The sequence below is a fragment of the Coloeus monedula genome (assembly GCF_965178545.1).
Source record: "Coloeus monedula genome assembly, chromosome: 26".
In the NCBI taxonomy this organism is placed as follows: domain Eukaryota; kingdom Metazoa; phylum Chordata; class Aves; order Passeriformes; family Corvidae; genus Coloeus; species Coloeus monedula.
In genome coordinates, this window is record NC_138806.1 from 6,846,582 (window position 1) to 6,871,645 (window position 25,064).

General features: G+C 43.9%; 1 protein-coding gene across 1 annotated transcript in view; it reads right to left on the reverse strand.

The window, feature by feature from the left end:
• Positions 1-25,064, reverse strand: part of TANC2 (tetratricopeptide repeat, ankyrin repeat and coiled-coil containing 2) — a 195,783-nt gene that overhangs the window by 114,619 nt on the left and 56,100 nt on the right. The window contains exons 4-5 of the mRNA XM_082297163.1: positions 20,193-20,264; positions 16,444-16,623 (exon numbers count right to left, since the gene is read on the reverse strand). Of these exons, the coding sequence (XP_082153289.1) occupies positions 16,444-16,623; positions 20,193-20,264 (252 nt within the window). The remainder of the gene's footprint in view (positions 1-16,443; positions 16,624-20,192; positions 20,265-25,064) is intronic.

Below are 25,064 nucleotides of genomic sequence, written 5' to 3' on the forward strand. Positions count from 1 at the left end.
ACTTGTTCCAAAACTTTCAGAAAACATGTTTAGTTTAGAAGATAAGGCCCTGAAACAAGAAAATTGAAGGAAATGAAGGTGGAAAGAGGAATAGAATAAAAAAGAGCAGGAAGAGAGTTCATCAAGCTGGTGATGGAAGAACAGCAATAGGAAAGGAGAGCTCAAAACAGCAACTACATTAATTTAGAAGTTCTTCTTTAAACTGTAGACATCTGTAACATGAAGGTTTTGCCTATTACTGCCTCTGAAATTTACTTTTTCTTTGAAAAATTGAGGAATAACCTTCTCCAAAGCAGTGGATTCTGCAATCCCGTGGGACCACAGAAACCTCTAGGAACATTCTTTCCTCCTCTCTGTCTCTCTCCAGACGAACAAGGCACAGAAAATACCAGGAAGCCACTCCACTAAAGTTACAAAAAGATGTTCAGTGACCTCAAAAAGGAATGAATCTTCTGAAAAAGTATAATTAAATCAAATTATTACTTATCTTACCAAAATTAGTGCAAACCCTCCCAAATAATTGCTCAAAATGGTCTTCTGTCTGAATAGACATCCCTACTCGTTGTTAAGGAAGAAAATCACCCAGTTTTGAAAGCCTTGTATGTATCTTAAATATATGTAGAACAAAAAAAATACAGATTTCTGTCTGAAGTGTTCAGTAATGGCAATACAATGATGCTTACAATACACTTATATATTCAGAGAGAAAATAATTCCACCTAAAATACTAAATACTAAAATACTGGCTGCAGTCTGCACTTCCAAAAGGAATTCAGCTCAATTTCCATTTTGCTTATTACTATGCAACAATTTTCTGTCATTTAAAGCAATGGAATAGTGATTTTTTAATCGAACTTATCACTGCTGGAGACACCAACCAGCAAAGTGCCCTCTCCCAGCTCAGCCCAAAGGGTTTTGTTTTGGAGCATCCCAGTGTCAATCTCCTGAGCAGATGTGCCCTGGAATACTCTGGCAAGCCTTAGGAAGAAAGTTGCTCCTATTAATCATCTCAGAAAGAACAAAACACCCTCACTTTCCCTCTAGATAAGGCTTTTTTCCCAACGTGGGCTGACAACAAGTCTTTGTCCATGTAGGCGAAAGCTTTGAGGAGAAAGAAGTTATTTAATTAACAGACATGGCAGGAGGAGGAGATGGGACTTTTATCTTCCCATCCAAACTTCTCAAGTGGTTTTGACTCCTGGGAGCTGTCGCACAGTGTACACTTCTCCACGTCATTTCCCATTGATAATTCTTCTTTCCAGCATCTTCTGAGGCCTTTTACAATTGCCGTTTTTAGCAGAAATTCCTCATCTGTGACTCAAGGTAGAACCCTGTGCGTGAGACGAGGAAGATGAAAGCGGAGAAAGTAAGGCAGCACCACTTGCTCCAGCTTTCTAAGTCATCTTGTTATGAAAACAAGCAATAAATTTCTGTTGCAGTCAGTTTTCAAGTTTCAGACTTTGTCTGCATTAAAAAGAAATTAATAGAGTGACTGCAGAGCCAGGACTACAGGATGAAACCACATCATCAAAATTTTAAGCCTTCGTAAGATCTGCTCAAATACCCCCAAAATCCTCCCAAATGACAGAAATAGGGTAGAGCTGGAGGGGAAAGAATTCCTCAACCTCTCATAACCCCTTTTCCCGACAGTTTTATTTCATTAAATGTTAAATTTAAAACAGATGAGAGGAGAACGCTACAAAACACGAGTGCTGAATTGTATCATTCCCGTTCAATCTCCTACTATCCTGGAGTTCCTTCTCTATTCAGTGACTCAGATATTGCATTGGCACTAAAAAAGAGGAAAACTATCCAAAAAGAACCTGGATATACTGTAAAGGACATTTAGTCCATAGAGAGCAGCAAAGAGCTCTGTCACTTTAATCAAATTACAGGTAACCCTGGTAATTCACTGGTTAGAAAGAACCTGTTACACCAATTTCTAACAACGCTCAAGATTTCAAGCTGAACTTTAATGACAGAAATCAGAAACTAATTAAACATCTACTGAAGCAAACACATTTTCCTCTCTCTTGCATGAAGCTGACAGAGCTCAGGGAAAGCTGCCCAGTGCCCCCAAACAAGGGGCTTGTGTCTCATGGGGCTTTTTAAAATGGTCTATGCTGAACGGGTCAGGCTGTTGAATCCTTTCCGGACACTGAAAAAGCTTAATTTAGCTCAAGGCACTAGAAAAAGAGAAAAGATATTTAACTGATGATTCTTCCCACAGAAGAAGAGAGCAAGTGCAATACAAGCACTTCTGAAATGCAGTTTATCTCCCTAGTGTTTTACTCTCTTGCACAGCTCTTCCAGAGCAGCTTTAAGGCCCCTTCCCACCCAAATCATTCTGCAACTCTATCATTCTCTCCAGTTTTCTTTACACTGGAGAGTGTACACAGGAAGGTATCCCTGCCCATGGCAGGGGGTGGAACTGCATTGTTTTTAAGGTCCCATCCAATCCAAACCATTCTGTGACTCTGTGATTAACTCTGCCCTTTGGAATTCCTTCTATTAACGTGTTCCACATACACACCAGGCCAATGGGTCTGCAGCTTCCCAGAGCTCCCTCCAAGCCCTTTTTAGCACTTGATGCCACAACAACTACCTTTCAGCTGCCTGGTGTTAAGGGAGTTATAAACGAGCAGTTATCCAGCAAAGAAGTCATTCAGCATCCTTGAGCAGCTCCTGCTCCTCATGCCTCGGCCCAGTTTGCTTTCATGAGCTGCTCTGGCTTCGCTGCCATCCCAGACAGACTGAGCTCTGCCATCTTGTCTTTGCAGTGCCTGTACCCACACAGTGGGTACCCACTGCCTCTGATTCTGGACTGATTCTCTGCAATTAGAGCAGTGAAAAATTAAAACCTGCACTAGGGGCTGGGAAAGGAACTGAAAAAGAACAACAAAAAGGAATTATTCACTCTAGACAGCACTGCAAGACCAGTGCTGAAGTATTTTACAAGCAGCCAAGAATGATCAAAGGTAGGTATCAAATTATACCGCCTAATTAAATTGGAAAAGGAGTGGCAAGGCAAAGGCCAGCAGCAAGCATAAGCTGCACATAAACAAAATCTCATTCATTCTCCCACCATGTCCTTAAGATCAAACCAAGATATTGTAACCATAAAAGAGAGAAGACTAAACTGTAAAATATCCGACTGTTCACAAGTAATCCCAAGTTAGAGCATGTGAGAGACTGGATCCTGTTCACTATATAAACTGTGTTTATGACCAGGACTACACAGCTACAAGCCAATATAAATTCACTGCTTGATAACAGCATTTAAAATAAAGGCAAGAAATTAAGAATAGATAAGGTAATTTTATTTCTGTGCAAGTCATTCAAATTTTGTGATGCTAAAACTAATTTAGTTGGGTTAGTTGATACCAGCAGAGCTGTAATTACACTGACACATATGCAAAACTGTTCCATTCATATGAAACTGGATTTAGGATCCCTATTGCTTTGCTGGTAGCAGCTTCACAGAATATTCTATCCATAAAATGAAGCTGCTGATCTGGCAAGGGACAATCCTGAATTAGCTAAACTTTTTTGCTAACACTTGAAAAATTGCATTATGCTGCACTTACAAGGCGGGTTTTACCTAAGAAAATTGCTAATTCAGCCACCTGTAGTTTTCAGTAATTTACTTGCTTTTCAAATTCTTCATTTCCTTGCAAAATTAAAGAAGCTGTTAGAACTTTCTGTTTTGAGGAGTGATGACTGCTCATCATCCTTTCCTTCCACAGAGGAGCAGGGACAAGGACACACGGCATGCCCCAAGGATTTAACTGAAATATCTAATAACCATGTGATTATTTGTGTGAACACAGACAGTTGAAGCAGGCTGTCACTGACATGGGAGTGCCGCACTCCTCAGCGTGAGGGGATTTAAGACCCAAAATCTCTCTGAAGCTTTGGTGCACACAAATCCTGTGACAGCACCAATATCCCAGGACCAGTCTAGCCCTTTAAGTGTAAATAATGGGAAGGCAGCACTCTCAGGGCAGCCCCTTTCCAAGCTGAAAGAGGAACAGCCACGACACGCAACAGGGCCAGAACCATTTATCGACAGAAACGCACCCATCTGGTGACTTCCCTTCCAAAAACCACTTTCTCACTTACACCTACTCGCTTCCATGGCTGAGAGGATAACAAGAAAAGCATAACAGGGATAAAACCTGTATTCTCCTAAGCCTGCCTTCATCTCTGCAGAGAAAACACTTGTAGAAATTTCAAGTTTAAACCTTCCATAACTTGCAAACATCCCCAACCAAAGGGGCCCTGATGGCTCCATGACACACCATCCGCAGGTGTCATCACATGCAGTGGCTACGTGGGCTTACAAAATACAGCCACAGGTGACTCTGTGTGCCTGAAAAGAATCAAGCTCCATTACGTACACACTTTTTAAAGCAGGGAGGATGAAATAAAGAAATTAAAAATCAGCCTGTAATCCAAGAGTGACACTCAGTCCAGTTCCAACAGTGAAGAGCTGCCGGAGACCCTGGGCACGGTGGCTGCTCCTCCCTCCCCTGCAGAGTGATTTTTCTCCCCACCACAGAAACTCTGCAGCAGGACATTGCAACAGAACGATCAGACATAAAGGTGCCTGCCTGTGAGCTCCAGAGTGGGCTGTGTTTCACAAAGGCAACCCCCCAACACGCACTTATTTCACAACTGGCCGCAGAACATTGTCCCACCCCAGCTCACATCTGCCTCGCTTCCTCCTTGCACCCTCAAGTCTCCTTCCTCACTTTATTATTATTTATTTCTCTTGTGTAGAACAAAAAAAACAAAACCAAAAAAAACAAAACAAAAAAAACCAAAAAAACCCAAAAAAAACCCAAAAAAACAAACAAAAAAAAAAACAAAACCAAAAAAACCCCAAAACCACAAAAAACCCCCAAACCAAAACAAAAAAGCAGCTTTTAGAAATGTTCTGATCTTTCAGAATATCTTCATTTCCCATTGCCATGCCTCTTGCCTGTATGAACAGGATGATTTGGGACACTAGTCCAAAACATCTTTTCTAACTGGGGGGGATGGAGGAAGAGGATTAAGAAATTATAACAGGGTATTTAAAAAATCCTGAAGAATAATTCACTATCGAGACTTAAAGCAGCACCTGGTGAGGCACCAGGCTCAGTGCAATCTGCAGTGCTGTCACACACAGAGCTACAAACAAGCCACAGGAGCCCTTCGAAAATCAGGATTCAGACCCTGACAGACAATCCAGGCCTGTGGGTTCTGTCAGATACGTGACACTCAGTCAAGACATGGCATATGTCAGGACCCTAACTATTAGATTTAATGAATACTGAGATACTGAACCAAATAAATGTTGAAAGTGAGGATTATTTTTTTCCCTTTGGTGAAAACACCATTTCAAACCAGTTTAGGTTAATTTGTTTTCTCATTTCATTTAACTGTAGGATGTTCCTTCTCTGTTGACACAAAAAATGCCCCTCTCCACCTGCAGCATAAAAACCTCAGGCCATCAGCTGCAGCTCAACAAATCGGGTGCTTAGAGGGGGATTGTTTTGCCTATTAAAAAAGCTGCTGCTGCTAGAATAAGAAAGCAGGTTGTTCAGAAATGTATACCCACAATATGTACTTGGAAATGAATGAAGCGTCATATTTTGGTAACAAACAATATGCTATTTCTTAATGAAGTGCATGGAAGAGGGACGGATTATACTATTGCATATTTTAAGGTGCAAGAACCATTGGTGAAGGTTTCTGGCAACAGAAGGTACAGAAGTATACTGGAATGTAGCTTGGAGGCAGGGCCAAAGACATCTCTGATACAACTCCAAATAAGCTTAAAACAGCAATATATCATAGAATCACAGTATTGTTTTGGTTTGAAGGGACTTTAAAGATCATCCAGTGCTCTCCTCCTGCCATGGGCAGGGACATGCTCCACTGTCCCAGCTTACTTCAAGCCCCATCCAACCTGGCCTTGGACACTTCCAGGTACCCAGGGGCTGCCACAGCTTCCCTGGGCAGCCTGTGCCAGGGCCTTACCTCCCTCACAGGGAAGAAAATTTCTTCCTAATATCCAATCTAAACCCACTCTCTGTCAGTTTAAAGCCATTCCCCCTTACCCTGCCATCATAAGCCCTCGTAAAAACTCCCTCTCCAACTTTCCTGCAGCTCCTTTATCTAGGAATGGAATTACAGAGCACCAACAACTACTCCAGGAAAATCACCACAGAGCAAGGAAAGAGAAGTGCCAAAGCAATGGTCCAGAGCCAAAGATCCAGTTCAATCCTCAACCTCCCGTCTGGTTTGGCCATCGGTCAGGGGATGAATCTGTGATGAAAACTTGGCACATGGCTGTGCAATAACCCCACCCAGGGCCCTGTTCACATTATGCTGGAATGTCTCGTGCGTGGCATCACCCCAAACTTGGTGATCAGACCGCAAGTTTAACTGAACCTGATCAAGGCTTCCTGCATGGTTAGAGCCAGCCAGGTACCAATTGCATCAGAAATTAACTTCTGCAAAAGTAATGTTCAATCTTTGGACAAGTGACCCAACCCACCACCTTGGTGTGGTCATGCAGGACACAGGAAGAAGTTTCCAAAACAGGTCATCCTGCTGTGACAGAAGTAGGAGAGGGCCAGAGAACATGTCCAGCTGGAGATGAGGGCTTTTCCTTAGAAAACAAGCAGCCCAAGAGGATGTAAGGGCTTATTTCACACGACTGTATCCTGTGAATGCACTTCTGCTCTCAAGTGCACAGGACACCTCTGAAGGCACGTTCCAGGAGTAGGAGGAAAGACGCAGCCAAGGGAAGAGCGATGGCCTGATTTAACTCCGCAGGAGGCTTCCCACACCACCTCCTCTTGCTATAGAAACCTCTTAGCTATGTCTAAAAATTAAAAATTCTCACACACCAGAAGTGTAATCGTGACAGATGCTCCATTTTGTGCAGCCTCAGTGTGAAACAAGGACAATTTCTCTCTTCGAGCCTCTGAAAAGCCATGGAGTTTCAAGGCAATTTTTTTGCCTTTTAAACATTATCTACACTAGAGAAACTTTTGGGGTTCTCCCTCTGTTTAAGCATCTACACAATTATCTGAAGTGCAGAGCTATTATCACTTTTTCCCAGCTCGAGTGCTGTGATGACATGTTTACCACATCCTCTGCAAGGCTGAGCAGTCCAACAGCCTTGATGCAAATAAAAAATATATGTGGGAAGAGCAAATTCTAAAGGTTCTGCAACAACATCACACCAGCACCAAGGAGAAAACGTGGGATTTTCTGCATATCTCTATTGCAATTTCTATTCTGTCAATATGAAAAGACAGTTGGGTGTCAAAGTAAGATGGATAGGGTTTGTCTTGAAAGCAGCACTGGGGAAAATTCATGCTAGAACTGGTAAGTGTCTTTCAAAAGCCAATAGATATGATATGCCATTTTTTTCCTTCCCATTATTTAAGAACATAAAAGTTACATCCAAACTATCCTGAAATTAATGCAGAAACATCATGAGTTTGACAGGTCTCCAACAAACAAAAACCCCTAAACACAGGATTTGGTTTAATTCCAAAAGTTACAAACAGACACACCATTTATCTGCATAAATTTCAGGGACAGTTCTGGAGCTCCAAAAAATTTAAATCAGAAATTTTCCCATTTCACATGAAGAGTTACATTGGTTTAACAGAGATAAAAGTCCATCTGTGGGTACGCAGGGACACATTCATCCACCCGTTTAATCTCTGCAAGCCCAGTTGGTTTCCATTTGAGTATGTGCCTGTCAAAACAAATCACAAGTCCCAAAATAATGGATGAAGAATTCCAAAAATGGATAGTAAGAACTGACACACCAGGAAAAAGATATTCAGCATATGTTATTGTAACTGAACAAGGATCCTCCTTCTCCAGCAGGTTTCACTGCTGGAGACAGAATCCCAGAATCACTGAGGTTGGAAAAGACTTCCAAGACCATTGAGTCCAACCTGTGCCAGATCCCCATCTTGTCACCATCCCAGAGCACTGAGTGTCACATCCAGTCATTCCTTGGACACCTCCAGGAATGGAGACTCCACCACCACCCTGAGCAGCCCCTTTCAGTGCCTGACCACCCTTTCCATGAAGAAATTCTTCCTGAGACATCAGGGTTTGCCACATTAAGAGCATAAAAAAGGACTAAAAATTCATATGCCCAAACCACAGTGAAATACTGTGTGTGTTTTAGGTAATTTTTTAAAAAGGGATGACTCAGTAATTCTGACAATTCTGAAACACAAGTTTCCTACTCATGAAACCTCTAGGCAGACAGGGGTTGCAAGGCACCAAGGAAAATTCAATGGAAAATTAACTATGCCCAGAAGGAATATATTATACACCTGGAAACCCCCCCAAATCTAATGGCACTTTCCAGTAACTGGGTCCTTGGCATTGCTATGCATTCTGAGATACAGAGTGGGCCTCCCACCCAACTTCCACTCCTACACAGGAACAGGAATTTCAGATCAGTGTCATGCTGACAGCATGACAGAGAATTCAATGAAAAGAAATGTAAGCCTACTGCAAACACTATGGTATAAAAATACTTAAAAAGGAGCAAAGTCTCTCCTGACACCAACCATTTTAAGCACAATATCCTTCAGAAATTAGCTACAACATGAGCACCAGGCACTTCAACAGCTTTTCCTCAAATTATTCCACCTTGGTAATGATTGTTTATTTACTTGTATTTCTAGAAGCTCACTCTTTAAGTGAAAAGCAAATACTTCTTTCCCTCAGCACAAAGGGGTTTTATAATCCACTCAAATCTAATTTGTGGTCATTTCGGAACACAGAAGGAAAACATTATCTCAATCCCATTGTTCTAATGTTTTGGAAACAAACGACTCAGTATCTGTAGCATTTTCAACTCACTCCTCAGCAGTTCTACTTCAGCAATGATGAGAAATCCAATTTTTTAATTGCACATTCATTTTATGTTTTGTACGAGAAATTCTGCACATCTGAGCAAGGAGGTGACAAACTCAGATTATGTAAAACTATTGCAACAACAACTAAAAGGCAAATAACCACCAGCAGCATCACCCTACCTGACACTAACTCCCTCCTAGTAATGGCTTCCTTACCAACTAGGAGCCCCAGAATCCCTTATTGTACGTTGATTTTCTGCAGTTAGAGGAGGCCGAGGAATACCAAACACAATCCCAAAGTCTGTGCACGACAAATTGTCCAAATACTCACAGGGCTTTGTTTGCTCTCCCCGTCCCCTGCGCGTGCAGCCCAGCAGCGCAGTCAGCAGGCTGGGAATTCAGGGGTACCGCTGCCTGGAGAGCACTCTGGCACAGATCCTCCGCCGGTCCCTCCCTCTCCCTAGCGCTGGCTCCATCCTGCTGCTCCCCACGTCAGGGTGATGTTACAGGTGACACCTCCCGCTGCTGATGTCAAGCTCCATTCCCAAAATCACAAGCACTGTCTCCCTGCGGCGCCCGCTGCCCCTACAAGCATCACCTGCATATCTTCTGAGTGCCAGGGAACGGGCTCCAGGAGGATTCCAGAGAAGCTTATGGACACACAGCCTTCCCTCTTCGTCAAGTCTCCCACTGTTATAGAGCTGCTTTAATTCCTACCAGAATGCTGCAGCAAATGTAGCCTCTACGCCTCCCTTGGGGGGAAAAGGAAGGAGTTTTACAGTTTCTTTCTGTGGCGCAGCTTATTTTGCTCTTTTCCTAGAGCAAACTGCTGAAAGAACAGGGAAATAATGGATCAGGAGACCAGAGTGACTGACTCATGGATGCTCTCCCGAACATTTCGGAGTAAGCTGAGGGGCTGGTGATGCAGCCCAGGACCAGAGCTGATGAATGGTGCAGTGCTGCTGTTGTCATGGCAACTAAGGGGAAAAGAAAAAAAAAAGGCAGCACCATATAAGGAGTTGTGACATGGATTCTGGGAACAATTTATACTAAATGGCTGTAAGCTTTAAAGCTGCAGCACCCCCTTGGTCGGGGACAGGTTTCATTGTTCACATTGAAGCAGTCGGCACAAATTTTTGACAGGATCGCATCTGCATCCAGAGAGTTGTACGAAAACACAACAAAACAACATGAATTCTGCAGTATGTTCAAATAACTGGAATTGAAATAATTGAAATTATTAATTAAAGGAAATGGCTGGACGCTAATACAGACCCAAACTAACGTCTGTGAAAACAGGGTACCACCGGGCCCCCCAGGTATGCACAGCCCCGCACAGGTGAGGAGCTCAGTCCTTACAGAGCAAGGCTGAGATGAGCCAAACTGCAGCACCATCAGGTGGCTGAGTGCCTGAGCAGCACTGCCACCAACACAGATCCTGCCAGGCCTCCCAGAAACAGGAGAACATTTCCAAATTGACCCATAACCCAGGTGCTGCTGGGCAAGGGAGGCTGGCAGAGCCCCCAAAGCATCTTCAGGTATGGCAGAGCAGGGAAAGCCAACTCAAGCACACCTGCCATCACAAGCTGTGAACAAGGCAAAGGTTTGTATTCCGTGTGCAACACTGGGGAAAAACACATTATTTACCAGAACCATCACAGCTGCTTTTCACTTAATGCATGTGCTCAAACAGACAATACACAGCGAGGGAGAGAATGGCCACTGTCGCACCCAGCACAACCACAACACTGCAGTGCTGGAGCCTGGGCTCAGCAAATGAAACGTTGAAATCTGATGATTTATGTTATTTTTAAACACAGAATCCCAGATTGGCCTGGGCTGGAAGGGACATTAAAGATCATCCAGTTGCCACTGCCCTGAGGGACACTTTCCACTATCTCAGGCTGCTCCAAGCCCCATCCTGCCTGGCCTTGGACACTTCCAGGCATCCAGGGGCAGCCACAGCTTCTCTTGTAACCTGTGCCAGGGCCTCACCACGCTCACATCACAGAATCATTGTTAAGGTTGGAAAAGACCTTGAACATAATCAAATCCAACACCATCACATTCCACACCAAACCGTGTTGTCAAGTGCCAGAGCCATACATTTTTTGAGGACTTCCAGGAGCAGTGACTTCACCACTTCCCACATGTGCCAGCACTGATGGCTTCCCCCCAGCATTCCCACCCCTGAAGCTGTGCCTCATCATCTCTCACGCTCCCACCCAGCTGAGCTGGTGCAACAATTTGGAGAGAACAAGTGGTCCTGGGGGCTACAATCATTAATCTGGGCTTGTCACCACTCAACAAGTAACAATTAAAGTTTTCAAGCGGAGAGATCTCAGCTTTTTTTAGACCCACAATTATAGTTAGCATCAAAGAATATTGAACCATTTGCTGAAGATATAGAGATGTGATAATCCTTGTGGCTGCTCCCAACAGATGCAAGGGTATCCCATGAGGGATGGGGGGAAGACAAGACCCCAGCACTACAAATGACACAGGTGACGGTGGCCCAGGGAATGTTGTGTGTGAGATCCCCAGCCCAGATGGACCTGGAGGGCTGTTGAGAGCCACAGTGGTGGGTCCTTACTGGTGTCACTGGGAAGAGCAAGCCTCCATCCTGCTCAGCCCTGCTCTCAATATCTCTGAAGGGTCTCATGAAAAAATACACATTTTCTTTAGGAAAGAGGCTGCTATTAATTGCCTGAACCCACCTAGGAATATTCCTACTCATTTCTATGAATTTTATTCTTAGGGAAAGTTCCCAAATTCCCCAAGCACAAGGGAGGAACGCCCTCAAAGAGGGGATCTGCAATGAAACCAGTTCCCCAAGACCATGTCTTCGAAGACACTGAAGTAGCTAATTCACACTGGATACAGGAGGAATCAGGCCTCTGAGAATTCAAACCGAAACATCTAGGCCAGGTTTTTGTTAGAAAAACATGATTTCTTCCCTAAATTTCTTGCTAATATTCTCCCCTCCTCACTCTTTGCACAGGCACTCACACACGTGCTCTTTCTAAGAGAATCCTAATGCTTGCAATCTGTCATTCAATAGAAAAAATAGCAATAACCAAGTACAGTGATGAATAAAATTATCCCTACGCATATAAATGTACAATATGTAAATGAACACTCCTTCCTGAAGAGGAGGAGGAGTGGGATGCGGCACCGGGCTTTGTGCAAACCCTCTGCACATGGTGGGTTCCACAGGAGTCAAATAAAACATCATGAGCTGAGTCTTTCAGCCCAGTACCTCCTTTATTAATCTAATGAACGTATTTTTGGCACTGATTCCCAAAAGCACTTACATACATTCATCCCTAAGTACCCTCCTGGAAAGCACTGCTGTCCTCAAGGCAGGTATATAGAGCACCTGCATTATTTTCATCACAGTTATGGCTTTGAGTCAGCTATAACACACTCTTGACATACAGTAGAATGTTTAAGCCCATTGTTTCAACAGCAGTTGCTCTTTGCGTAGCAAGCACGGTAACTTTTAAGTGGTAATTTTATTGCAGACACAAACCAAAATGGTGTCTTCACTTACCTATCCTGGGCTGGGAGGGTGGGGGGTTTTCTTTCTTTTAATTACACATTTTTCACATTATTTTTGTTAATAAAGCCACTGTGATAAAAAAAAAAAATTAAACACCACAAGCTGAAGTTGAACGAGCTGATTTAAGTATGTTTTCAGCCAGTGCTAAACAAGAGGTGACACAGGCAGGAGGGGGAGAGCTGATTACTTATGCTATTACTTCACCCCTTAGAGCCACAATGATCTTAGTTTTTCTTAATCACCAGACTATACAGCAGAGTGGAAATTGCACCCACATGGAATATTTATCACCCTCTGAATCCAGCCAAGCCTTCATACCCAGCAAACCCAGACACCAGCATGTGAGTGAGTGACCTTAGTTCCTCTGGGTAGAAAACACACACTCCATGGAATGTGTTCCTGTGACTTTTTACCTAAAATGGACATTTTAGCTTTTCTGTGAATGAAAAGCTGACTTGGTTACATATCAGACAGATTAAGAACTTTAAAAGATTATGTTATCATAGAATCATGAAATGGTTTGGGTTGAAAAGGACCCTAAAGCCCATCCAGTGCCACCCCCTGCCATGGGCAGGCACTCCTTCCACTAGCCCACGTTGCTCCGAGCCCTGTTCAGCCTGGCCTTGGACACTTCCCAGGGATGGGGCAGCCTCAGATTCTCTGGGCAACCTGTGCCAGGGCCTCACCACCCTCACAGGGAGGAATTTCTTCTGCATATGCAACCTAAATTTCCCCCCTTGCAGTCTGAACCCATTCCTCCTTGTCCTGTCACTCCAGGTCCCGACGAAGAGTCCCTCTCTGGCTTCCTTGTAGGCTCCTTCAGATACTGGAAGACTGCTCTGAGTATCTACTAAATGGTCCTAGGACATAAATTTTTAGTTTAAAAAAACCAAAACATAGTCCCAGAAGTGATGTTCTTGCAAACGGGTGCTTACAGCTCCTCTGTGCCCTGACAGAACCCAGCAGCTGGCCAGTTTGAATATGGACAATTTTTTAAGCCACTTAAAATTTTGACCACCTGTGATCCACACTTAAGAACAGACAAACCCTGGGCAGAGCTCTGTCTCATTTCCGGCGCTGGCACAGGTGGCTGCAGGCCCCGTACGGGGGCCAGCGGGCCCAGCTCAGGCCAGGCCAGGCCAGGCCGGGCCATCCTGGAGCCGATGGGCCCTGTTCCACCCACGGAACCCCCCCCAGCCCTGCTGTGGGCAGACGGGGCAGCTCGGCTCCCCCTCTCCAGCGCGGCCAAGATTCAGCTGAAGCTGCCCAGCTGTCCGGCCAAGGTCAGGTGACCAACAGCGATAAGCGACATTCCAGCTGCAAGGCCTGGGTGAGATTAACCCTTTTAGTGCTGTGAAGAGCTGAAAACCTGAGGGAGGAGAAAGAGGAGATGCTTAAAGCTGAAATTCTGTTGGAAAGCTATGATGTATCAGAGTACCCGTTGTAATTTCATGAAGGCATGGGGGGGTGGAGCGTTCAGCTTGTACTCGTGAGCTAAAGCACCTGCGCTGAGATTGGCAGATGCTGAAGCAGCTGTAATTTAATGAGAAATTTGAACAGGGAGAGATGGAAGCGATGAGGACTTTTGCTCCAAATGGAAAAGGAGAAGACCTCAGTTCCTAGAGATGCTCCCAGAGATAGTCCTAGAGATGAAGATGAGGAGGACCCTTTGCTCCCAGGGAAGGAGGAGAGCCTCTACTCTTAGAGATTAAATGCCCCCAGAGATGGGTGAAGAGAACTTTTGTTTCTGAACGGCTCAACCTTAAAATTGTACCCCAGTAGCTCAAGATTGGACCCTCAAAAGCAGTTGTGGGAAAAGCTGCAGGTCATGGGAGGGGACTCTCACATGATGCGAGCAGAGAACCAACCCGGGCGGCTGTCTCGTTGTGGTGATTTCTCCATAGCATGGGCAAGAGAGACTCCTCTTCCTAAATGAACTGAACAAGGTTATTATGGAAGTGGTAAACAGACTGAACATCTCAAGGGTTGTCTTTTTACACTGTCAGTGGGAGAAGGGAGAAAGGTGGGGGGAGGAGAAGTGTTATGAAGGTGTGGTATGATTTTTTCTTTTTTCCTCTTTTATTTTTCCTTATTTTAGGTCTATTAATAAACTTCTTTATATTCTTTCAAGTTTGGTGCCTGCTCTGCTTTTCTCCTAATTCTTATCTCACAGAAGGTAAGCAGTAATGAGTATTTTGGACCAAACCACTACAAAAGTATGAAAGATAAAGATTTTTATGTAGCAAAGGGTCCCATCGTTTGGACAACGCTCTAAGGACGCACAGGATGGGATTGCTGGGGTGTCTGTGCAGGGCCAGGGGCTGGACTAGATGATACCTGCAGGTCTCTTCAAGCTCAGGATATTCCATGCTTTAATGATCCTTTCTGCCGCTGAGGAACATTTTTCTTACGCAAATCTCTCAGATTAGTAGTAAGTAAAGACAGACAACAAGGAATAGTTGAGGAAATGTGATAAATACGGTGAACTACAAAAAGCAGAAGCACTGCTCTTCCAGTTCCTTTCCATGTCACCTTAATGAAAGCAAACAAATTCCTACCATGACTGCAGGAGGATATAAAATAAACACCTTCATTTTACAATATCAACAGTAAATTAAACTAATAATTTTAAAAATCTTCTTCACTAATGCATGGAAACACATCCTGAATTCTAAGTGCATTGGGAGCTTCACTGGAGTCATTGAGACAAGGACGTGCAAAGCATAAGCAGGGTATATGGGACCGGGTCCAGCTAGAACAGATTTTTAAAGCATATGGAAAAGGCAAAGTATGCAAGTACAAGACAGATGTAGTCACCTCCCCAGTCCATTTCCAAGTTTTGTGTGTGACCCCAAAACGAACCTCTGAACAAAACTGGAAGCCTAACACTTCTCTTCTCTTGCTTCTGTGCAGTAACAATTACCAGCATTTTATTGACATCCTCGTTTGTACCCAACCTGTTCAGGTCTAGATTTCACGGCATATGACTTCCAAACCACCCTGACAGAGGAATATGCATCTTCACCAGGTACACCTGCAGTGTGGCTCTGAGCACAGGCTCCAGAGAGCTCCCAGACCCTGAGGTTTGTGGGAATCCCCATCCCTCTCTTTGAATTACCACCTGCAACAGCCACAGTTAGAATTCCAGGTCTTTTGAGGAACTAGTGGTATGACCCAAGGACCAGTCCTGCCCAATCATGGAATCGTGACTCTGTCACAACTCAGAATCTCTCCCACTTATCCTTTCCAAGTTCTCCTTTCACCAGAGGGCAGAGGAAACAAAAGGCACCAAGTGCATCAAAGCTCCCTTTTGTACACATAGATCAGACTGTATCTGGTAAAAACTCCTTTTGGAGGTTTCCCTTAGCACAAGCACAGGACCCTGGCTGATCATTCTTAAAGCTGGGCACAGAGCGTGGTCAGATTTTAGGCAAGAATCAAGTTTCTCAAAAACTGTTACCGGTAGAAATACCTTCTTTCAGGCTTTTATATAGATGTTGGACTCCAAGCGCTTTTGAAAATCACACCAGTGCACCATCTCTAGGTATTCAAACCACAATCCTAACAGGTTAAATAAACAAAGCAGTATCTGAACATATGCATGAACAAAAAAAAGAAAAAATCACGTTGCTGTAGAAGTTCATAATTTCTCTGATGTTCTCTTGACATTCAAAATTTAAGCATCAACTTCTTTAAAATTACTGTAATGCTTCCACTGTGCATAAACCACAACACAAAGTGGACCTAAAACACACTCTGATAGAAATTTCTCAAGAACTAGAGAGTATTTGTAAATCAGAGAGACCTTTTTCAGCACAGAAAGACTTCTCTGTCAACACAAAAATCCAATCCATCCCCAGGTTTGACTGAAGCAGATGCTGTAATAAACAAGGGAATGACTTGGATACAGAAACTGTTCAAAGCTTTTTCTTTCAGATTTTTGCACCGACGGACCTTAAAAGCCCCAGTGAACTTTATTAAAGTCCTTACCAGTTAACTTCTTCACAGGTTGGAGCCGAACACTGATAGACTGATGTGTGAGTAAGGGGGAGGATGGAAGGGAGCGCGACATGCCCTCCATAATCCGAATGTGCTGCATACCTTCGGTCACTGGGAGTGGTGGAATAGCGTAGTCAGGTTCAAAAGCACAGTCGTTCTCTGTGGAGGTGCCTGATGGGGACAGAAAAATAAAAATGAATTGGTTAGAATGCAAGGGAAAGAATCCTGCTTCCATCATTCCAAAAGGGCTGGCTGGAGGGAGCCCTGCACAGAGACAACTTGCCAACTGCTTGTTCCCTTTGCACAGTCGTGACACATCCCTTGAAGAAATTCGAAAGAGCATCTCTATATGATGAACAGCAGAACCATTAAGAATTTCTTTCAATGTTCTTAATTTGTCTTTCAGAGTCTTAGAGTCACCAGCTTTCAATATAATGACCATAGTTTTTAGATTGTTGGTTTCTAATAAAAAACCTCCCAGCTGAATTAAATTTCAATAGGAGGACCTTTAGCCTAAAAAAAACCCCAAACCCCAAATAAAATGTAAGAACAAACGCCTCTAAAAACAGCCACCAGCTCCAACTCTTCCGAGAGACACACAAAGCCCACGTGGGGGTCGCATCACTACAGATCCACAATGGAATACATGGAATAGCATGAGAACAAGTGAAGATAGAACAATAAAAGGACACGTTGCTAATTGTGATCAGTATTAATGAACAGTGAAGGGAAGGTGCTTCAGGATCAGCAAGACTCAGGAGCCATAAGGATCTTCCTATTAGCTGCAGATATGGAAACCCTGGAGTCAAGGACACTTGGATCTCCACTCTTGTCAGTAAGATGAACAACCTAACCCAGACAACTAATAATTCATCTTCAAAACCAACCCAAAGTGTTAACATCCATATTTCACTAATTTTCATTAACATTTCAATAATGTGAGAAAGCCAGACTTGTGTCACACTGTAACAAGATGGATTTTAGCTCTTATTGCCTGCTGATGTTTTCCCTCCATAAAGACATTCCTTACTGGATTTCCACTGGATAGCTGTGCTGTTCTTAATGGCTTGTGAAAGCACGTTTAAAAGAGAAAATGTTTGCTGGACAGAAAGGGAGATGGACAAGAGTGGGAATAAGACAGAAGGGTAAAAGCCCCAAATGCATGGTACACCAGAGGAGACAATGGATGAGCTGTATTCCCAATATCCAAATTACAATGTGAACAACCCAACATATTGTTCATGATCAGCGGAAAAACCCATGTTGAAATAACTGTCAAAAATCTTGGACCAATTCCTGAAGGATTCTAGGAGGCTGCAGCACCCATGGCTAAAATCCATCCATTCCCGGTGCCAGAATTCAGGAATGTCTCTCAGCAGTTTTGTATCGCTCTTTACAGGAAAACCAAATAAGCACTGACACCCTTCACACCTACACTGGTTTTGACATTTCCAAACACAACTCACTCTCTGCTTGCTCATCCCTCACCAGTTACCAGGAGCTCTCTGCAGGCTCTGCCAGCCTGGCCAGGCTCACCAGGAGTGTCAGGGAAGACAGACCACCATCGCTGCCAAAACTAGCATCCAAAAAAGCCAACCCATGATGGGTTTTTAAAATACATTTGGTGCCAGGCATGAAAAAATTTTCCTAAACCAACCTAACCAAAACCTCCAACCTAAACCTCCTCTGGCACCACTTGAAGCTGTTTCCTCTTGTCCTGCCAACGAAGCTTTTCAGACACTGTGACACTTAATCACACACGGTAATGTGGAAGGTCAGACAGCAGAAAGACAACTGCCTCACTTCAGCTGGATGCTTTACCCAAGGATAATAAACTTCCTTAATCCACCATCATGAAAAATACCCATTAACATGTGCAGACAGATTTCAAGTGATGGACACAAAGCTGGGAAAAGTTAGAGATAACGCTTCTATATAGAGCAGAGACACTTCTCCTCCTGTGCTGCAGAAAGCCTGCCTCTACAATTGCATCCTCTGATCCAAATGGAAATACTTAGCTCAGAAGCTTGTTTCTCCAAGAACTTGGAAGCTTTTTTACCTTTTCCCCTCCTATTCCCTCTTATGCTGAAACTTCTTGCTAGTTACTGCAGTTCTTCAGTCACAGTCACCAAAGTGAACAGGTACAGGTTGGTGATTCTTGAGCGAGGATTTGCAAAAAAAAATCCCCTCCTCCTCTGCCAAAACCCATGCCTTTCCCACAGCAGCAGAGATCCAGAATAGATGGGCTGAGAGAGCAGAGATGTGTGCAGGGAGCTCCCAGCAGCGGCTGCATCTGAGCTGCTCTGTCCCATAACAAGAAACCATTGGACATGAGCCAAACACAGGGAAGGACGTGCCAGGGACCCACGGCAGAGCAAAGCTCAGCCTCTAGCACACAGTTACACAACAACAACTTCATCTGAGCTCAGAGTGGGAAGAGGAGCCACTGTCTCTGAACCTCAAAGCACTGCTCCTTGTATGCAAGCTGCCATGGGATACGTACAGCTATAAATTCCCTGGTTCTTTCCTAATTTTACTTTATTTTAAAACAATAGAATTTAAAATAATAAATTTAAATACAGTAATTGAAAGATTCTATGTGAACAGAGCAGTTGACACTTCACAGAGCTTCAGGGTTTTAACTACCAATTCCGATCCCCCTAATTCTGATCACAGCTTCAATCACTCAAAATCATTTCACCCAGGCAACACTGGAATACTGCCAAAAAAAGGACAACGCTCTGGAAAAAATGTCCCCATAGTAAGTCATTAGGACACCATGGCAACAACAGGCTTGAGCCTAAATGAACGGAAAATTCTTGCTGCAACCCCAAAGAGAGAAGTCAATGGGCATAGAACCTACAAGAGCCCTATTTCCAAAAAATGCTGCTCAGTTTGAAAGCTGTATGAAAATACAGCATTTTCACAACCCCCACAAAGGAGAAAATGCTTAAAACTAAGTAAAGCTGCTTCAAAGGACATGTAAGCCAGCACAGATCTAAGAGCTGCTGCTGTCAGGGACAGAGATCCCCATTATGGGGCTGTGTGTGGTATTAACCAACCACCAAACCTACTCTGAGTGATGGATACTCAACCAAAGTGTCTGTTGAATTGTTATTTAAAGAATATGAATCCCGTTTTTAGTACTCCCTTCCTTGGACCTTTTGTCCTCTCCCTGCAGGATGAAACAAACCAAAGCAAAAGATGTAACATGGGGCTGTTCAGCCCCCAGGCAGGTACACACAGGTCCTTCTCCATTGCATCCCAGGGCTTGGGGAAGGATAACCTGGTTATGGTGAACCTGCCAGGTTCCCCTTTTGACATCCCAGGGCTTGGGGAAGGATAACCTGGTTATGGTGAACCTGCCAAGTTCCCCTTTTGACATCCAGGGAAAGGCAAGTAGAAATCTGGAAACCAAGTGTTGGTTTGGGCTGGTATGTGCTGAAGAATTCCAGCACCACCAGCTCCAACAGAAGAATGCTTTGTCCCTCTGGCTGCAGTACCCAGATACCATGCTCTGCAGGTCCACCTGTGCTGCACCAGGAATTAGGTTAAACTCCTTCAGCCACTCAAAGATTGTCTGGTTTGTGAACCTCAGTACGTTGGTAGCTGTGCAGATAATAACGATGGGTACAAAGTCTGTCAGGTCACACAGGCTGACGAGAAACACAACACCTGGGAGGTATCAAAGGTGAACAAATGAGACGAGTCCCCGAGGCAGAACAACACTCAGGTTTTACCTTGCCCAGCTCGGCTCTGACGGGAGTCTACACTTGCCTGTCTTCGGTCTGGTGGCTCCTCGTTCCCTCCATCTGCATGAGAACCAAAACAGCACAAGTAGAACATCATAGTGGACAGGTCAGGCAGATGCAACTTTTCCTTGAGTCCCATCACCTATCTTGGAGGAACAGCAGGACAAAAGGTCCCTCTGGCAGACTGAAACTGGGGAAACTGCTGCTTGACTCTGCTGCTCGTTCCACCTTTGCCCCAGCTCACTGCAATGAAATCTGTGAGGTCCTCGGGACAGAAGGAAGGTTTTACTTGCTCCTATTGATCCCACAGACATCTGAATGAAATAAAAACCAAATTGTGCATCTTCAATGAGTTCCTTCACTTTGGACTGTTATATCAAAATATTAAAATATTAAGCTTTGGAATAAAGAGATCCAGATAAAAAGAAAAAAAAATATTTGAAACATGAAATTAGAAATTGTGTCCCTTTAAAATTGTCTGCTAAAAACCAGGAAGGCTGGGAAGAACAAAATCTCTTATTACATCCTCTTGAAGATGTTTAGGAAAGCAGCTACAGTTAACAAATCCCAAATCCGTCTGGACAAATGCAGAGTGGGACATTGTGTACAATATTATACAATTCATTACAGGCTGCTTTTCATTGATCAACTGACCAGATTAGAAACAATAGATACACCCATCAATACAGATGCTTGAGCACATGGAGTCTCCAGCAGCTCAGAGCAAAAAGAAGCCCAGCTCTGCAGATTGGGAAAAGGCAAACCCAGGGATTTCAAATGCAGGCTGCATTTCAGCAGTTCTTACCCCTTGCAGCAGGGCAAGGGGAAGCTTTTAAAATCTTTAAAAATAGTTTTGAAATAACTGAATTCTTAAATAGCTGTTTAAAGACTCAATAGTTGGTTTAGCATTGATGTGTTTTGATGATACTAAAAGCAACTGCATTCTGATATATTTATATGTCTGGATAGCTCTACAGAAGTTATTTGTTGGAGGGGCCTGTTATGCCATAAAGTAATTTAACTTTATCAACTCCTGCTACATGTGAGCTATGTCTGGCTTGATGGGAAGTTGTGAATTGCAGCACAAGAGCAGAACTAAAATGGGGACTAAAAATTTCAGTCTACCCCCACTCCCAAAAAAAAGAGGAACCACAGCCCAGGCCAGGAGAGGTCTTCTGTTCCCTCTTCCCTTGGTGAAATGCTCCCAGCCCTCAGTTTCCCTGAAGCAATGCTCAGGCACCTTGAACAGATGCCAGCCAGGCCGTTTCTGTCACCTTTGCATCTTTCCCTGCTGACACAGCAGCTACACATGAAGGTCATCTGGCTACAGCAGCCCAGAATCCTGATTTTAAATCAACTGCACCTGCCCCAATAAGCCACCAGCTGCCAGGTGCCAAGGAGGCCACAGACCACGACACTTCCCCAGTTCCCTTTTCCATTCTGGTTGCCAGAAGGATGTCACACTGCGAATACAACTGCAACTGGGATGTGTCCGTAGGAGCTTTTATTAGCCTGGAGATGCCCTCTTGGAATTAGCTGCAATGAGCCTTCCTACAGTCAAAGGCATTAACAGAGTCCTGATTGTATTTTCGCTGGTAACACCCAGTATGGTTTGGCCATTGCTGTGCACATGGATATCACTATCATCATCATCCCTAATGGCCCCTGGCTATGAGCCCCCACAGACAACCTTTAAGTCATGAGGAAAACATTTTGAGCTCCAAACATAAATCCAAATTAAAAATAATTATAAGGACTGAACATTTCAAAAGACAAGAAAGTCCCAGTATTAAAATCAGGAGTAAACCCCTGTATTTATCCAAAGACACATGATCATCAGCAAAAGACAAACTCCATCCCTGAAAGTTTCATCAGCCTTGCAAGTGCTCAACACCCAGCTAGATGGGGCTCAGTGGGTGGAACTGGATGAGCTTTAAGGTCCCTTCCAACCCAACCCATCCTGAGATCTCTTGATAATTCCATGAATCAATCTCCTTGATCCCTTGGAAAGGCAACACCTCTGCTGTACAGTTACCTAGGTGTATCAAACCTTGCCTTGAGAACAAGCCTTGGCCAAGGGAGGCGGATGGGGGCAGCAGCTCGGGTCCTGCTCCCCAGAATGCTCCAACACCCAATGGTGGGACACAAAATGGTGACAACAGGCTGCCAAAGCCACTGGGTTGGAGAAGAGGAACAGCTGCATGGGAGCCAAGAGTCTGGGATGGATCTCCCTGCAAGTTACACAACATATTAAGGGGTAAAGAAAGCTCACAGTAAATTAATTTCCAAAATGCATTTAGCAGGTGGGAAAGGAAAAAATAAATCAGATGACTCAGCAGATATTAAATCTTCAGTCAGCACACAACTGCTGCTGCATTTGATATGGCTGCAGCAAAGGTGGAGCTTGGGGGAAACCAAGGACGGAAAGGAACAGCCACAGTTAAGAGCTGAACAACTGAACTATTTAATTGTTTTTCTCTTCACTACAAATCGAAATGTTGAGCACAATCTGCTCCCAGCAGATTGTGGAAGAGCAAGGTTAGCAGGGAACAATACCACACGTAATTATGAAGTTATCTCACTGTACGTACAAAAAAGGGGAGATTACTCTTCCTAAGGGAATATTAATTCTCACAGTTTTTGAACTTCCAAGTGCTCGTATTTACATCCGCCTCTGTGCACACATCAGGACTCTGTCATCCCAACAACACTCTAGTTATTTTATTTATGCATGATTTTAGGTAGTTGCTAGTATTTGCTTTAGCAATAGCGATTGTTTATAGACGTGACCCTACTATTCACAACAGTTTGGGGACGGTATCACTCCTGAAGTTCAATCAACTCAGTTGCTGTAACGATTGCCAATGTGGTGAAACACCGAAGTTATTGACAAATCCTTCAATGCAACAGCTAAAAGAGGTCACCAGAAGTAAATCGGTTGTGAAATCATTGCTAGAGAACACAGCTATCCGAGTCAATTTAAAATAAAGATCAGCACAGACCAAGATGAACCTGTTTAAGGAGCTTTACAGAAGCTGACAAGCAAAAGAGGAAATAGTCAAATGCCACAAGGGAAGTGAATAATATAGTAAATATTGACTCAGTAATTCATATTCTCTTGCATCTCACCATGAGAGGGAGGAAAACTTTTGTGTATTTTTTAAAAATTAAGACAATCCATTAATTCTTAGACACTGTTTAAGTTTTTGAAAGCTACTGTCTCATCAGTGTCCAGCATCCGTCCATCTGGGATGCTGGACACGGGTCAGAAACTCAACAAGGCTTCTGAGTGCCTGATTCTGTAGCAGGAACAAAGTAAGCAGTCACGGCTATTAACTCTTTCTCTCAGTTACAAAGAGATTACGGGATCTCAAAGATCGTGATTAGTGACAGGATCACCAGAGCAGCCTCTCCTGCTGTAGCCAGGTCTGAGAAACACTCCTGCTTTCTCTTCTCCCCCCATCCCCAGCCCACCAGTTCTCCATTAAAACCAATGACACAACAAATCCTCCCCAATGCACACAACTGGATTCTTTGAACTGACTGCTCTGACAGGGAAAGAAAATCCCAAGGTTTCAGCATTCCTAAACAAATTCCCTGCACAAAGCACCACAATTAGTATGACGGGGCTGCAAACAGGAGCCAGATGCATCTGCACCAGCACATCTGATGTCAGTAAATCCCACAGCACCTCTGGCATCACCTCCGTCAGCACCTCCTGCCAGGTATTCTCGTTAAAGGCAAACATAGCAAGTTTCATATAAAATCAAGTGCCAGCAGCCCAGTATTTCTGGTTTCCTATTTAATTAAAAACGCCTTTAAAACCCACACCGTGACTAAACATCTCCCAAGATCTTTGATCTGACAAAGCAATTTTTAAGAAGAATCCAAGGGTGGGTGAGGCTGCTCCATGCATGCTGGGAAATCTGCAGCAGGAACTGACTGCAGCGGATGTGCTGTTGCTCTCACGGCGACTGGCAGAGCACACTCCACTGTCAGAGCTGATAAATCAATAGTTTAAATCCGTATCGTATCAAAATTGTATCTGGAAAAGGTGGAAGACTCACACAAAGCCAGTCAAGCCGTTAGGGATGGATCCGATTCCAGCCCAGCCCAGCATCCCTGCAGAAGGAAAGGTCTGTGTGCATGGCACAGCGTCTGGAGATGTGGCTCCCAACTGCCATTGTGCTCCCAAAACAGAGACACGGGGGAAAAAAACCACCCCAAAATAAATAAGTCAAACAGCTCCAGGGGCTGGAGCCCACCGGGAGGATCCTGGAGCTGCCAGCACTGCCGCTGCAGGGGCCAGCGCCGAGGCTGATGCTGGAACCCGCCGCAGCGATGCCGGCGCAGGAGAGGGAGTTGCAAATCTTGTTCTCAGCATTCCCGATGGATTCCAGCCTGGTAAGAGATGACACGTGCCACATGATCTGCCTGCTGCTCTCCCAGGGTGAGATGTGCTCGGCAAGGGGCAAAGCGTTCCCCAGCCAGAGCAGGAGAGGAGAGGGAGCCCTCTCCTCCGAGTCTGATACTGAAAAGAGTTATTTTAATCAAAAGTCCTCCCTGATTATTTAGTTTGTGAGTACCTTTCTGCCTCAGAAAACAATATGCACCACCATCGCAAATTATTATTATGCTACAGTTAATTCCATTATAAAACTATTATTTTTATTATTTTTCTTATTGCTGTTGCTATATAATTAGTATTGTGGTAAAATACCACAATATGGTTAGAAATAGCATTATTGCAGTGTTATGATTAAAATCAGTATGATATGAATTATTATGATAATTAAAATTTTTAAGAACTGCATTAAATTACTAATAGAATAAAACATTTACCCCCATGAAAATAACTCC